This window comes from Pelobates fuscus, chromosome 1, assembly GCF_036172605.1.
Source record: "Pelobates fuscus isolate aPelFus1 chromosome 1, aPelFus1.pri, whole genome shotgun sequence".
NCBI classification, from domain to species: domain Eukaryota; kingdom Metazoa; phylum Chordata; class Amphibia; order Anura; family Pelobatidae; genus Pelobates; species Pelobates fuscus.
Genome location: NC_086317.1, coordinates 192215002 through 192232126, shown reverse-complemented (window position 1 = coordinate 192232126; position 17125 = coordinate 192215002). Strand labels below are relative to the sequence as shown.

General features: G+C 45.0%; 1 protein-coding gene across 1 annotated transcript in view; it reads left to right on the top strand.

Annotated features, from left to right (window-relative positions):
- LOC134590822 (colipase-like) overlaps positions 1-17125 on the top strand; it is a 149838-nt gene that overhangs the window by 58845 nt on the left and 73868 nt on the right. The window contains exon 2 of the mRNA XM_063444428.1: positions 7680-7802. Coding sequence (XP_063300498.1) covers positions 7680-7802 — 123 coding nt within the window. The remainder of the gene's footprint in view (positions 1-7679; positions 7803-17125) is intronic.

Genomic DNA, 17125 nt, shown 5'->3' with positions numbered 1-17125 from the left:
CCTTCACTCTTAAATAGCTAAGATATAAAAAAAAAAGTCAGATGATGTCACTGATCATGTGACCTGAACATTACTTAACTTTAAAACATAAAATAACACCAAATAGAGGGCGGAGTCTGACTGCCAAAACAAACGATCTCATGTATCTGGAGCTCCGGACCAAAAGACCTAAATCCTCATAATATCTGATACCCAAACCGGACTTACCGTACCCAAGAACTACCCCCAGAGTTCTAAAGCCAGATGGGTAAAAAAAAACAAAAAAACTGAGACAAGATGCGCCCCGAATGGGCATGAACAAAAATGGGGTCCTTTACTGGGGACTGCTCGGACCTCTCAGACACTTTCTCCTACAGAACAGAGGAGGGATACGTACCGGCTAAGGTGACACCTCCGCCACAGACCCCGGCCACGGGGCAGGACACGGCTCCGGTGACAGCCAAACTCATGAAAGAACTACTGGCGGAGCTACAAAAGAACCTACAGGCAGATATGGCCACAATCCGCCAGGATCTCAAAGGCCTGACGGGCAGAAAAGGGGCGCTAGAAACCACTTCGCTCTCCTGTAAGCAGCAGCTCACTACCCTCCAACAAGAGGTTAAAGACCATGGTATCAAGTTTAAAAACCCAGCTCATTTCAGTTTGCCCTAAAATTTTTGTAATGTTACCACCTCTCCATGGGGGAGATATTTTTTCTATAGCATAAAACTTTAAAAATTTAGGTTCTTTGTTATGAATTAAAAAATGTTCCGACACTGAATGATTTAAAAAACCTTTTGATATATTCCTACAGGGATCTGCTATACGGGTTTTTAAACATCTTTTGGTCATCCCAACATACTGCAATTTGCAAGAGATATATAACATTTTTTGAATGACAGGTAATAAAGCTATTGATATTATATCTCTGGGGGGAGTATGTGGATTTAAAATTAAACATTTATTATTTATTATTTATTATCAGTTTTCCTACATGCTGAACATGTTTTACATTTATAAAAACTTTTCTGTTGATTAAAAGAAAACGGTTTAGGAATAGCTTTCTTTGTATAATTATGTGTTAGACTCCTTTTTAGGTTGGAGGCTCCTCTGAAAACTTTTGTAGGTTTATCCGGTAAGATGTTTTGTAAAAGAGGGTCTTCTTTTAAAATATCCCAATGTTTTTTTTTTTTTTATTTGACAATTTTTATTTTCATAAAGTTAATGGGGTACAGAAGAAAGAAGGGAAAGTGTAGGGGATTAAAGTTATACAACAGTTGTCACCATTCTTAACATACCTTAAAAGAAAAGAAGAAAAACATTTGCAATTATTCATATCTGTATGACAGTTGGCCTGTGGTATAGAGGGGGATGAGGTTGCCCCTGAGATGCACATAATTGATATCGTATAGTGTATTGACGTCGCATGGGTTTACTATTTGTGTACAGCACATTGTATCCTGGATTTACTTAACCATGTGGATCTCAAACTGACCTATAGACAACATCTCTTTCATGGTGGAATACAGTTCAGCTTAGAGTTGGGCTTTCAACTGGGAGTGAACAGTGGGGGGGGATACAGAAGAAAGAAAAGGGAAGGGGGTGGTGGGGAAGGTGGGGTGGTATTTGTTAGTTCAGTAAGGCCCCTGGTTGTATTAAGCAGTTGTGCTCGAGCGTGATATAGAGTGGGAATATATGCCACGATAGGTCTATTCTTTAGTTGAGTTTATTATTCTGTATGTGGAGGTCTCTATGATATCTGGGGGGAGGTTGCGTCCATTCTGGACATGGGACTCTGTGCGTGTGGCATTGAAGGTTTGTACCATATCAGTGACATTGACACTCCCTTTAACCTCTTTGTTGGTGCTATGTTGCATTAAATAGTGTTTACCTTATCCCAAAAATCTGCCCATGGTGCCCAGGACACCTGAAAGGATTTTCTTTGTGAAGCAGTTTTGGCCGTCATGCCCTCATACGTGTGGTATTGGTGGATTTTAGTTAGTAGTTGGGTTTTAGAGGGACAGTGAGGCTGTTTCCATTGGTTTGCTATAAGATTTCGTACTGCCAGTGCGGTGAGTGCTAATATACATTTTACCGACTTCGGAGTCGAGTGTGGGTAGGAGAGAAATAACCCTGTATGTACATCCAGTGGTGGTACTGTGATGCCGATGGTCTGTAGGATGGACTGTGCCTCCTCCCATAAGGGGCGTATACGCTGGCATGTCCACCAAATGTGGAACATTGCGCCTTTTTTTCCCCCACATCTCCAGCAAAGCGGTGACACAGATTTGTACATTGTATGTAGTCTGTGGGGTGTTAAGTACCACCTGTATACCAACTTCTTGTGCGCCTCTATGTGTGAGTAGCATTGTGTAAGGCCCTTTAGGGCATTGGGGGATGCCAACACTTCTGTGTCGGTTATCAGCTCATCGCAGTCCGTGAGACATTGGGCCATGAAGGGTGGGGGGCAGTGTGGTACCGTTTTCAAAACTACCTGGTAGCATAGGGCAAGAGTTTTGAGTTTGGTTGGGGTTTGCCAGCATCTGTCATACAATGTGTCTACTACCCTTATGCCTTGGCTAGCATTCATAGTGGTTTGTGCCACATGTGAGGGTATGACACTTTTGATTTGCATGTAGGGAAATATTGAGGAGTTGGTTAGTTTAAATTCACGTTGTAGGTCTGGGAAAGGCTTGATAAGGTTGTGCTGCATAATTTGGTCTAATTTGTTAATTCCCAGTTTAACCCAGGAGTTTAGTGAGAGCCATGGCGAGATTGCTCGTAGGGCCGTCAGTGGTGCGCATGGGTGGAATTTGTGGGTGGCGTTTTGTTTGTGTCTTAGCACATCCCAGTGATGCAGGGTGAGCAATGTGGTTGGAAACAGGGTTTTGTCTTTGGGGCGAAGCGTTTTGGGAGTCCATAGGATGTCCACCAGGGGTGTCGCAGCAGATTTCGCAGTTTCCATGTCTACCCACTGATATATACCCTTGGGGGTATGCAGTTTTACTGCAGCTTCTAAGTTAACTGCTTTATAATAGGTATATACATCTGGAAGGCCTAGACCACCCTCTACTGTGCGTTGCTGCAATAAGCGATGGGATAATCTGGGTATGCGTGAGTCCCATATGTATGAAGACAAAGTCTGTTGGAGCTGTTTAAAGAAAGTAGGTGGGGAAAATATCCCAATGTTTTTAATGATTTTTTTCATTTTAAAACTCTTATTATTAAAATCTAAAACAATAGGTAGATGTATATTGTGATTTGGGTTAGAATTGTGAAATTGCAATAGCTGATTTCTGTCATAGTTTTTTAATTCAGTAATTAAGGTGTCAATGTCATTCTCCTTGTATTGTTTTTCTAAAAACTTTTCTTTAAGGCTATGTAACGGAGAGCTGGTCTTTCACAGGTTAACTCCACTAAAGATCCCAGTAAGGCTCAGGAACAAGCAATAAAATACCATAGAGTAATAATCCCAGCAAGCAAGGTAATCTTCGAATATTCCCATACAGATCCCAATGACTGGACGACACACAGCATCAGGAGTAGAACTGACTTTTAATCCACACAACCTCCTTTTAAAGCATTCTCCCATGCAAGGGAGGGATTCACCATAATTAGTCCAGTAGCCAATAATGTAACAGTTACCTCCCACACATCTCCTTCCCTCAGTGTGACACATAATCTTATTAAACATACTGTACATTTCCCTGAATTCTAGATGTACCCCAAAACAAGCAGTGAGAATAATAATTTGATGTGGGTGACTAACATATCCAAAATTCACCCAGATCGGACCAGGGGTTCGGGAGTTAGGTGGAGGGTGTAATTTGACCGACTGCACACGAGGTGATATCCGAAAAAGGCTCCATGTGTTTTGGCCTTGCGGTCGGTCTCTGTTCAGGAGTTAAAACACATAGAAATACCTGCCATCCACAGCTAATTTTGCATTCGTATTAATTCCCTTGTTCGGTACATTGATTTTACCGAACGAGTGGCTGCCTAGTCTCTCCGTTCGTGAGTTATGGAGCTCTGGAGTTCTCAGCGGTGTTCGGTTGTTTGAGTGTCCGATTTGAGTTCCAGACACTCGACGACCAAACACAGCTGAGATTTTCATGCGTAAGATGGCCGCCACTCGTGGTTCGTATTATACGAATACATTTCTATCCGAATTTCTATGGACAGCATTAATACAATCCGCTACAGGCTATATGCTTGTTCTTGGAATACTTCATTTTTAGAACAGTTTCGTTTTAGCCTTATGAGTTGGCTTTTAGGAATACTTTTAGACCATGAGTGATGGTGGCAGCTTGTGGAATCAATAAAGGTGTTTGTATGAACCTTTTTTTAAAAAAAAGTTTGAGTGTGTAACTCGTTATCTTCCACATAGACTTCCAGGTCTAGGAACTGAACTTTTGTGGTGCTGACTTCTGTATTTAGTTTAACCCCTTAAGGACACATGACATGTGTGACATGTCATGATTCCCTTTTATTCCAGAAGTTTGGTCCTTAAGGGGTTAATCCCTTTGTTATTTTCATTTAAAACGGTTAAAAAATTATTTAAACTTTCTTTTGTGCCCTCCCAAATAAAAAAACCAGGTCATCTATGTAACATCGGTATAGAAGAAGATGTGAATACCATTTAGAATTTGACCAAATATATGAGTCTTCCCAGTCCGCCATAAAGAGGTTGGCGTAACTGGGCGCTACTCTGGTGACCATAGCAGTACCCTTTTGCTGTAGATAAAAGCAGTCATAAAACCAAAATAATTATTATTTAAAATGTCCAGGCCCTCTAGAAGATCCTTTAGAACCAAAAGCATGCCACCCCTGACATATATTGAGGGGATTGCCAAGCTCAAGGTCCCCAAGGGATAAAATAGCAGAATACTGAATATAACACATAGCACATTTTCCAGCTTATAAAGACTATGCTTTAAGGACATTTACTCAGTTCTAAAGAATATTCTAAACCAATTCTAGAGTATTGAGCTGAAATCTGAATAAAAATTATAAACCAGACCGGATAGTGAATTTTGAAGAGTAGAATCTTTCAGAAAATAAAAATTATTACTAACGTTGTGACCAGGTGAAACAAAAAGCCAATATCAACAGCTTTTAAAACAGTAAAATTAGATTTGAGAAAGTAAAGCATACCAGTGAAAACAGTCAAGTCATTTCATCACAGTTACCTGCTCATGGGAGCAATAAATAGCCCAAGTTGTGCACCTACAATCAGCAACATATATTAAGGTTAAACACTGCCATCAAACTTAAAAATATTCAGTATTTTGATCAGAGAGGAGATGATACCTGGCAATTAAAAAGTCTAGCGGAGCTGCAATGCTGAGACCGAATATCTACGCTGAAGTCCTCTCGAGCTGAAAGAAAGCAATGTTCAGTGATTATAGCCCATTCCCCCAGTGAATGGACGACATACAGTTCTGGGAATCAACTGAGGTTTATTGAACCACACTCGGCTTTTTATACACAGACCCCCAGCACGGGGTATCTATATAAAAAAGTACAAACCCCTGGCATCCCTGTGTCTGGGAGATAATTGAGTCAAAAGAAGGATAACTCAATTATCTTTCAGTTACAGGAAATATACTATTTTACATTAAATACCCCAACAACGTATCAAAAATATATAGAAACCCCACAAAAGTTATATCCCCGAATAGCCCGGAAGGGGACGCCCAAGTTGTCCAAATAACGATCAGATCCCTTTGGTAGAACGGAATCGCCATTTGGGTGATGTTTTGACTGGCTGGCCACGAGGTGATAACCCAAAATAGTTCAACAAGAAAAGGGGCAGCGGTCGGTCTATTTTCGGCAGTTCCTATGCGAACACCGACGAACGATCCCCCTGGTTTTTAGGGAGTGAATGCTCCTTTTAAGTAGTTGCTATCTCTCTAATGCTCATTCCTCTATAAAAAGAACATGGCAGCACAGCTTAGGTTTGCACAGTTGCATCTGAGCAAACCATAAGACTTCTGGAACAATGTTCTTTGCACAAACACCTCACACCAACTGTCAAGCATGGTGGTGGACAGGTGATTTGGGTTTGTTTTAAAACCTCAGGACACCCAAGCACACCAGCAAATCTACAACAGAATGCCTGAAAAAGAAAAGGATCAAGGTATTGCAATGGCCTGACCTCACCAGATTGAAATGCTGTGGGGGGACCTTAAGAAAACTGTACTCAAACAAAGGCCAGAAAACCTAAATGTACTGAAGCAACGTTGTAAAGAAGAGTGGGTCAAAATCCACAACGATGTGAGTGACTGAAAAAGTCATTCAGAATATGATCACTTCAAGTTATTGCTAATAAAGGTGGTTCTACAAGCTATTGAATTACAAGGTGTACTTAGTTTTCCACACTTGGCTTCTCCATTTTGGCTTTATCTTTGTTAAATAAATCATGACACGGTGTAATATGTTCATCTGAGGTTGTATTCACCTAATTTTACGACCTGCTATGGAACAGATGTCTGCTATTATGCCCTGATATGTAGAACCAGAGAATTCAAAGAGGGTGTACTTTCTTTATCCCATGCTGAAAATCCAAAGTGACCTGTTAATATTTGCATAACTTAAAGGTCTAAGCACACATATATTCATTTACTTAGGGATGGATTTACATGTCAGGTAGCTGTAGGCTTAAAACTCTAAGGTCCCCCCTCACGCCACCAAAAAAAAAAAAAAAAAAGAAAAGAAATTGCAGATAAAGTGAATTAAATTTTTTAACTGTACATTGCAGGCATAAAACGTCTAAAAAACCATATATTTGTATCTGATAACTGCACATATGTATGTGTATATTTCCAATTGTAATTTAGTGTTTTAATATGAGGGTGTTTACTGTTTTAGAGGAGTTAAATATGGGATTAAGATAGTGTTTTTTGTTCAGGTTTAGGACTATAATACACACCAACAACAACAAAAAAGTACACATATAATAGACCTTCTTTTGTACTTCCTCATGCAAACACCAAAAAATATACAAAATCTATATAATAGAAGAGATGAAACTGCAGCATGATAAAAAAAAAAAAAACAACAACACATAAGTGAATAAAATAACTTGCATAATAATATGTATGTCTACATATAGAATGGTTTTCATCTTACCTGGGGTCCTCCAGCTGCTACTCCCTGTCTCCACTAGAGCTCAGCTCAGTTATGACGCTTGGAGTGTTACGATTAGTTCCAAACAGGTACATTACACATGTCCCCTAGAGGACATGTATTTGTAGGCAAGTGCTTACTTTGCCTAATGGCAAATCTCGCTCTGCATCTACTGAACATATACATCGTTCAAATATTAAAACACTGATTCATTCAACAGTTGCAAAAACAAAGCAAGATATGTGTTGAAAATATGAGTCATTACACTTTAACACATGCAATTTACAACCTGTATCAATGTCTGGCTTGTTTCAGATAATTACTGCGTATTTTGATTAAAGAAACACACCAAGCATTATAAACACTACAGTACCCTGTAGTGCTTATTGCTCCACAAGTGCCCTGGTGTACCCCATTAGAAGTAGTCAAACCACTTTAAAATGATTTTAATTCTTATCTGCAGGATGCCAGGCTCCAATTCCTGCTACATTATATCAGCTTAAGAGTGATTTAATCACTGTTTCACTTGCATGTTTTTTTTAACTTTTTTATTATACCATACTTTACTTTAGGATCATGGAGAGCTGTGTCTTCAAAGTGCTCAGTGCAAAAGCAACTGCTGTCACAGGGAGAGTGGAGTGAGTTTAGCACGTTGTGCCCCGCGTGCTGCTGAATTTCAAAAGTGTTCTCCTTTGGTAAGTAGTGCTTGAACCTTCTGAATATGATTTAAGGGAAACTCCAGTGCCAGGAAAACGATCCGTTTTCCTGGCACTGGAGGGTCCCTCTCCCTCCCACCCCCCAATGCCCGGTTGCTGAAGGGGTGAAAACCCCTTCAGTGACTTACCAGAGGCAGCGACAGGTCCCACGTCACTGCTTCCTCCTCCCCCGCCGCTCCTCCTTCTGCTTACGTCGGCCGGTGGGCGAGACTGATCTCGCCCGCCGTCCGAGGAGACCTAATGCGCATTAGCGCACCCCATAGGAAAGCATTGAAAATTAATTTCAATGCTTCCCTATGGGGAATAGAGCGACGCTGGAGGTCCTCACACAGCGAGAGGACGTCCAGCGACGCTCTAGCACAGAAAACCTGTGCTATAGAGCAGGAAGTGTCCTCTAGTGGCTGTCTAATAGACAGCCACTAGGGGAGGACTTAACCCTGCAAGGTAATTATTGCAGTTTAAAAAAAACTGCAATAATTACACTTGCAGGGTTAAGGGTAGTGGGAGTTGGCACCCAGACCACTCCAATGAGCAGAAGTGGTCTGGGTGCCTGGAGTGTCCCTATAACGTGTGCTGAACTTCTGATTATTTTTAAATTGTTAGAGCAGAGATTTAAGAAAATAGAGTTAAATCAGATATATGCATTAGCACTGTCAGAACAAAGATTTAGAAAACAGAGTTAAACCACATCTTAGTTAAGATGAATTTATCATGAAACTGTTTATTGGGTCATGTACCCAAAGCAGTCTTGAAAGGAACACCATAAGCACCACATCCCCTGGGTATGTTGCCAAGAGTCCCTTGCAGTGTTCCATGGTAAGATGTCTGAAAGGGTTAAAAATGAAAACTTGTTTAACAGTCTGACAACTTACATGAGTCCCTCTAGGCTCCAGTTCTGCATCTGAAGTATTCAGGCTTCTGCAGCAGGAGCTGTCAGATTGCTCTATAGAGCAAAGTGAGCCAATACTCCATGCTCAGCTGACGATCTCAGCCAATAATTGCAGTTTTGTTTTGCTCTAACATCTTACCATAGGATGGCACCGTGGCACTCTGTCACAGATATATGGTGTGCCACATATAGATGTACATTTTTGTGTACCTGCTGTGTATTATCAACTTACTTTGGGGTAGCTGAGTATTTTTACTTTTTGAGTGACGGGAAAATTGTTTAATATGCTCATGCCCCAACTGCCCTGCTCAAATCTAGTGGCAGAACTAGTGAACAAAGAGTACTGGTGCAAGAAAATAGAAAGTGGCCTTGTTTCACCTGACTATTCAAGGAGCATTGGCTTTATTTAAACAAATATACCTTTATGTAACCATGTATTTGTATGTGTCCAAATATATTGTGAATGTGTGTGTGTGTGTGTAGTATCAATGGAAATACAAGGGTGCACATGGGTGTTCATAGCTCAGATGTGAATGTGGCTGAGTGGAGTATCAGTATGTGTGAATACACAGGTGTGCACCAGTGAGTATGTGAGTGCAAACAGTATCTGAATGTCAATATTTACCCGTACTTTGTATAGCGTGGATTTACTTTGTGTAGTGTTATTGGAGTGGTATATCTGTGTAAACTGTTCAACTGTTTATAAGTAGTGATGTACCGAACGGTTCGCTGGCGAATAGTTCCTGGCGAACATAGCGTGTTCGCGTTCGCCACGGCGGGCGAACACATGCGCGGTTCGATCCGCCCCCTATTCGTCATCATTGAGTAAACTTTGACCCTGTGCCTCACGGTCAGCAGACACATTCCAGCCAATCAGCAGCACACCCTCCCTAGCAGACCCTCCCAACTCCTGGACAGCATCCATTTTAGATTCATTTGTAAGCTGCATACATTTTTTTTTTATTTTTTTTTTATTTTTTTTATTTTTTTTTATTTTTTTTAAAAAAAATTAAATTCTTTATTTTTGTAGTGCATGGAGGTATAACAAATGAGCATGTGGTACCCCAACGTCATTCCTAATGCTTTTCAAGTAACAATTGTAACAATAGGGTATATGTTAATACCCTAGTCTGTGCGGAGCCCTCCATGGGTGAAGATGGATTAATTTTTTTTTTTTGCGCTCAGGTTTTCTATTTTATTTTTAAGTTCGACGGGTATGATGGCTTTTTATTTGGCCTTTTTTGGGGCTGAAAAATTAAGATTTTAGAAAAAAGAAGACGTTGAATAGTAAGTTGAATTTGACTTTACAGGGTAGTAATTTTATTCCCCCCTCACTATTTTTTAGGGTGAGGGGGGTAGGTAGGGGCTTTTTTATTTGGGTGTGTGACTAGGGGCTTGGGGACCCCTAGTCACCTTTGATGGGGAGGGGGGGATTTTCATTTAGGGCCCCCACACACTGCACACACTATACACACACTGCACACACTATACACACACTGCACACACTGCACACCCACTGCATACACTATGCACACACTACACACACTGCATACACACTGCACACAATATACACACACTACACACACTGCACAAACTATACACACTGCACAAACTATACACACTGCACACACTATACACACACTACATGCACTACACACACTGCATACACACTATACACACACACTATACATACACTGCATACACTATGCACACACTATACACACACTACACGCACTACATGCACTACACACACTGCATACACACTATACACACACACTATGCACACACTGCATACACTATGCACACACTGCACACTCTATACACACACTGCACACACTATACACACTCTAGACACACTGCATACACACTGCACACACTATACACACACTGCATACACACTATAGACACACTACACACACTATACACACACTATACACACACACTATACACACAATATACACACACTGTACAAACTATACACACACTGTACACACTATACACACACACTACACACATTGCACACAATATACACACACTACATACACACTGCACACACTATACACATACTGCACACACTACATGCACTACATACACACTATACACACACACTGCATACACACTATACACACACACTATAAACACACTATACACACACACTATGCACACACTGCATACACTATGCACACACTGCACACTCTATACACACACTGCACACACTATACACACACTGCACACACTATACACACACTGCATACACATACATTTAAAAAAATTGCAGTTGTTTTTTACATTTCAAAGTTGGGGAGGGGGGTGCCAAATAAAGGATCCGCCCCGGGTGCCAAATGCTCCAGATACGCCCCTGTATAGAGGGGAGCCATGTTACTCTGTATATAGTGAGGAGCCATGTTTACACTGTATATAGAGGGAGCCATGTTACTCTGTATGTAGAGGGGAGCCATGTTACTCTGTATATAGAGGGAGCCATGATATTCTGTATATAGAGGGAGCCATGTTTACACGGTATATAGAGGCAGGGCCGGACTGGCCCACCGGGTCCGGTGGCACACTCAGAGGGGGCCGGCCGCGTTCCACGCTGGTGCTGCTGGGCCGGGTGGCAGCCTCGCCGGTCCGGCGGCACTTCTAATGCTGAGGACGGAAGGAGGAGGGAGGAGCATGTCTCTCTACCATGCTCCCTCGCGGTTCCTGTGCTGTGAATTGTGGGAACCGCTATATACAGAGTAACATGGCTCCCCTCTACATACAGAGTAACATGGCTCCCTCTATATACAGTGTAAACATGGCAGAGAGACATGCTCCTCCCTCCTCCTTCATGCTCCTCCGTCCTCAGCATTAGAAGTGCCGCCGGACCGGCGAGGCTGCCACCCGGCCCGGCAGCACCAGCGTGGAATGCGGCCGGCCCCCTCTGGCTCCTCTCAGGTAAATGGAGGGGATGGATGGGGGGGAGGGGAGCGTGCCAGACAAGCCTGAAAAGTCAGCAAATCTGTTTTTTTTTTTTCAATGCTACATCCTATCAGCAGAGTATGCAACATTTAATCATGTCCAAGAAATCGCAGGGAAATAGAAATAATCTAGTGTGAAGGGCACTAGATGAAGAATAGGCAACTTCAAACAGCTGTGGATTAGAATTCCCATCATGCTCATCCAATCAGCAGGTTTTTATTGTGAGCAAGTGAAGAGATATATTCACATCCTAGGTATAAAATAAAATAAACACAAAACTATGGGTTTGGTCAACCCGTCACCGTCATGCCTTGCCAGCTTAAATCTGGGGAAGGGGGGGGGGGGGAAGGACACAAGGGGAGGGGGAAAAATAAAACAGAGATAGGGAAGAAAGAGAGTGGGAGAATAGAGAGAGACAGAGGGGGAGGGGGAGTTCCACAGGGAAAGGAGGGAGAAAGAGACAGAGAGGGGAGAGTGAGACACAAGGGGAGAAAGAGGGGGATAGAGAGATGGTAGAGAGAGACAGGGAAAAGGGGGAAAAAGAGACAGAGGGGAAGAGAGAGATACACGAGGGGGAGAAAGAGGCAGAGGGGGAAGAGAGTGACTGGGAAGGAGAGGGGAGACATGGACACAGAGGAGCAGTGAGGGGGAGAAAGAAATATATATATTGCCCTTTCCCCTCCAGATGCTCTCACCTGCTGGCCAATGCAAGGCTGGCACTGTCCAAGCACCATGTGCCTTCACGGACCGGAGGGGAGATCAGAGATCTCCCTCCCTGTTCTGGAGGCACCATGCAGGCAGCCGGCAGGGGAGGGAGGAAGAGAGGACCCGGGAGCTCAGCCTGCAGCTCCTCCGGGTCCTTCTTGCGCGAGTACAGAGCGTTGCCGCGGTTACAGTGGCAACGCTCCAGCTCTCGCGAGAGTGAACTCTAGCGCTGGAGCTACGGGCTAGAGTTCACTCTCACCACTGCGATCTCTAGCCCCATACACACACACAGACCCCCCATACACACATTGCGCCACACACACAGAGCCACCCAGTGGCGGCTCTAGACTTTGTGAGGCCTTAGGCGAAACTCAAACATGAGGCCCCCACTAGCACCTAAAGTTAAAAATAGGGGTTGCATTGTGTGTATAAGGTGCTGTTGTTTTATTTAAGGACAAGCTTGCAGCGCTGGATACAGAGAGCTAGTCTCTGTATTCATCGTTCAGAGGCTTGCTGTGTTGCGGCTCCCTGTACCGCTGCATTATGATCTCTCTTTGTGACTGTAGTTATGGCATAATATGCAAACTAACTTAATTTGCAATAAACTAATTTAATTAGCAATTATGTGGGGTGGTAGGAGGGCAGAGGGTGGTAGGGTGGCTGTGGCAGAGGGTGGTAGCGTGGCTGTGGCAGAGGGTGGCTGGGGCAGGGGTGGTATGGTGGCTGTGGCAGAGGGTGGTGGGGTGGCTGGGGCAGTAGGGTGGTAGTGGCAGAGGGTGGTAGTGGCAGAGGGTGGCTGGGGCAGAGGATGGCTGGGGCAGAGGGTGGTAGGGTGGCTGGGGCAGTAGGGTGGCTGTGGCAGAGGGTGGTGGGGTGGCTGGGGCAGAGGGTGGCTGGGGCATGGGTGGTAGGGTGGCTGGGGCAGAGGGTGGTGGGGTGGCTGGGGCAGTAGGGTGGTAGGGTGGCTGGGGCAGTAGGGTGGCTGTGGCAGAGGGTGGCTGGGGCAGGGGTGGTAGGGTGGCTGGGGCAGTAGTGTGGCTGGAGCAGAGGGTGGCTGGGGCAGAGGGTGGTAGGGTGGCTGGGGCAGAGGGTAGCTGTGTCAGAGGGTGGTGGGGTGGATGTGGCAGTAGGGTGGTGGGGTGGCTGGGGCAGGAGGGTGGTGGGGTGGCTGGGGCAGTAGGGTGGCTGGGGCAAAGGGTGGTGGTGTGGCTGAGGCAGGGGTTGTACAGTGGCTGGGGCAGTAGGGTGGTGGGTGGATGGGGCAGTAGGGTGGTGGGGTGGCTGGGGCAGGAGGGTGGTGGGGTAGCTGGGGCAGGAGGGTGGCTGGGGCAAAGGGTGGTGGTGTGGCTGAGGCAGGAGGGTGGTGGGGTGGCTGAGGCAGGAGAGTGGTGGGGTGGCTGGGGCAGGAGAGTGGTGGGGTGGCTGGGGCTGTAGGGTGGTGGAGTGGCTGGGGCTGTAGGGTGGTGGGGTGGCTGGGGCAGTAGGGTGGCTGGGGCAGAGGGTGGTGGGGTGGCTGAGGCAGGAGGGTGGTGGGGTGGCTGGGGCAGTAGGGTGGCTGGGGCAGAGGGTGGTGGGGTGGCTGGAGCAGTAGGGTGGTGGGGTGGCTGGGGCAGTATTGTGGCTGGGGCAGAGGGTGGTGGGGTGGCTGAGGCAGGAGGGTGGTGGGGTGGCTGGGGCAGTAGGGTGGCTGGGGCAGAGGGTGGTGGGGTGGCTGGAGCAGTAGGGTGGTGGGGTGGCTGGAGCAGTAGGGTGGTGGGGTGGCTGGGGCAGTAGGGTGGTGGGGTGGCTGCGGTAGTGGGGTGGCTGGGGCAGTAGGGTGGTGGGGTGGCTGGGGTAGTAGGGTGGCTGGGGCAGAGGGTGGTGGCGTGGCTGGGGCAGTAGGGTGGTGGGGTGGCTGGGATAGTAGGGTGGCTGGGGCAAAGGGTGGTGGCGTGGCTGGGGCAGTAGGGTGGTGCGGTGGCTGGGGTGGTAGGGTGGCTGGGGCAGAGGGTGGTGGGGTGGCTGGGGCAGTAGGGTGGTGGGGTGGCTGGGGCAGTAGGGTGGTGCAGTGGCTGGGGCAGTGGGGTGGCTGGGGCAGTAGGGTGGTAGGGAGGCAGGGTAGGGAGATGAAGATAAAATACCTTTTTGATGAACTGTTTCCCTGGTGGTCCAGTGGGCCGTAAAGGCTTTATCCCTGGTGGTCCGGTGGGCTCCCTTTATGGTCTGCAGCTCCGCCGGGTGCAGAGCTGCAGACCACGTGGTAAGTTTAGTCTCGCGATCTCAGCCAGTCAGAGCGTTTCCGTGGTAACCCACGGCAACGCTCTGATTGGCTGAGATCGCGAGACCCACTCAGTCTGCAGCTCTGCACTCGGCGGAGCTGCAGACAGGCTGGCTCTCTCCCGGGCAGGCATAGGAGGGGCCTCGCACCCGGCAGCATTAAGGGCAAGCCGCCGGGCCCCCTCCTGTGTCGGGTCCTCGGTCTCTGACCGAGGACCCGATCTGTCACACTGCCCTAAGAGAGCCGCCTCTGCAGCCACCCAGACACACATTGCCCTACACACTGAACCTTTCACACAAAATGCACCCCTCACACATTGCACCACTGCTCCTATACCCTAATACAGCCCCATATCCCAGCAGACCCCAGGTAAGTTGTCAAACTGTTCTTAAACGGTTTGACTACTTACTCTGGGAGCGGGTCCCGGCACTCCTGGCACCATAACGACTACACAGAGCAGTAGTGGTTATTGTGCATGGATTATTTCTTTAAATAATCTATAAGTGCCCCTCCCGAGATCAGGCTCTGGATCCGCCACTGGTGTGTGTGTGTATATATATATATATTTATGCCTATTATATTTACACATATATTAATGTGTGTGTATATATATATATATATAGAATATCAGATGTCCCGCACTCAATTTTCCGGTCTTGTACTTGCCTCGGTGCTGCCTCAGCCGTTAATGTAAACAAATAGAAAGAAGTCCTCTCGAGTGCACTCCTTTCTATTTGTTTATATATATATATATATATATATATATATATATATATATATATATATACATACGTAATACACAGAGAAATGTAATTGATATGTACCATATGTAATGAGCAGATATTGGCCCAGTCTTGTTGCTAGGTGCATCCTCCAGCACAATAACATATTTAAAGTGAAGAGCGCACCCACAGGACTTCAAAATAAACAAGATACCGTAATTTTTTACAGTTGTGCCCTACATACATTCACCATTTCAGTCCCATTACCAAGCTTTTCTTAATATGTCAAGGTAGTTGGACTGAAACATTGGTAATATGCAAAGGCAGGTCTGCTTAAAATAAATCTGCACTCTTGGTTTTTTTTTTGAAGCCTATATGTGCTTTTTTTCATGATGGAGTAATAATTTTTTATCTTAAATTATCTTTTCTAACTCTGTATTTGCACACTATGCTGGCGCAACGCATTATGGGGCTGGTAAATAATTTTTTTCCAGGGCTGCTTTTAATTCCCAGTCCGGCCCTGTATAGAGGGAAGCCATGTTACTCTGTATAGAGAGGGAGCCATGTTACTCTGTATATAGAGGGGAGCCATGTTTACACTGTATATAGAGGGAGCCATATTACTCTCTATATAGAGGGAGCCATGTTTACACGGTATATAGAGGGAAGCCATGTTACTCTGTATATAGAGGGAGCCATGTTATTCTGTATATAGAGGGAGCCATGTTTACACGGTATATAGAGGGAAACCATGTTACTCTGTATATAGAGGGAGCCATGTTACTCTGTATATAGAGGGAGCCATGTTATTCTCTATATAGAGGGAGCCATGTTTACACGGTATATAGAGGGAAGCCATGTTACTCTGTATATAGAGAGGAGCCATGTTTACACTGTATATAGAGGGAGCCATGTTACTCTGTATATAGAGAGGAGCCATGTTTACACTGTTTATAGAGGGGAGCCATGTTACTCTGTATATAGAGGGAGCCATGTTATTCTGTATATAGAGGGAGCCGTGTTTATACGGTATATAGAGGGAAGCCATGTTACTCTGTATATAGAGGGGAGCCATATTACTCTGTATATAGAGAGGAGCCATGTGTAAACTGTTTATAGAGGGGAGCTATGTTATTCTGTATATAGAGGGAGCCATGTTTACCCGGTATATAGAGGGAAGCCTTGTTACTCTTTATATAGTGGGAGCCATGTTTTTCTGTATATAGAGGGAGCCATGTTTACACGGTATATAGAGGGAAGCCATGTTACTCTGTATATAGAGGGAGCCATGTTATTCTGTATATAGAGGGAGCCATGTTTACACGGTATATAGAGGGAAACCATGTTACTCTGTATATAGAGGGAGCCATGTTACTCTGTATATAGAGGGAGCCATGTTATTCTCTATATAGAGGGAGCCATGTTTACACGGTATATAGAGGGAAGCCATGTTACTCTGTATATAGAGAGGAGCCATGTTTACACTGTATATAGAGGGAGCCATGTTACTCTGTATATAGAGAGGAGCCATGTTTACACTGTTTATAGAGGGGAGCCATGTTATTCTGTATATAGAGGGAGCCATGTTTACACGGTATATAGAGGGAAGCCATGTTACTCTGTATATAGAGGGAGCCATGTTATTCTGTATATAGAGGGAGCCATGTTTACACGGTATATAGAGGGAGCCATGTTACTCTGTATATAGAGAGGAGCCATGTTTACACTGTTTATAGAGGGGAGCCATGTTACTCTGTATATAGAGGGA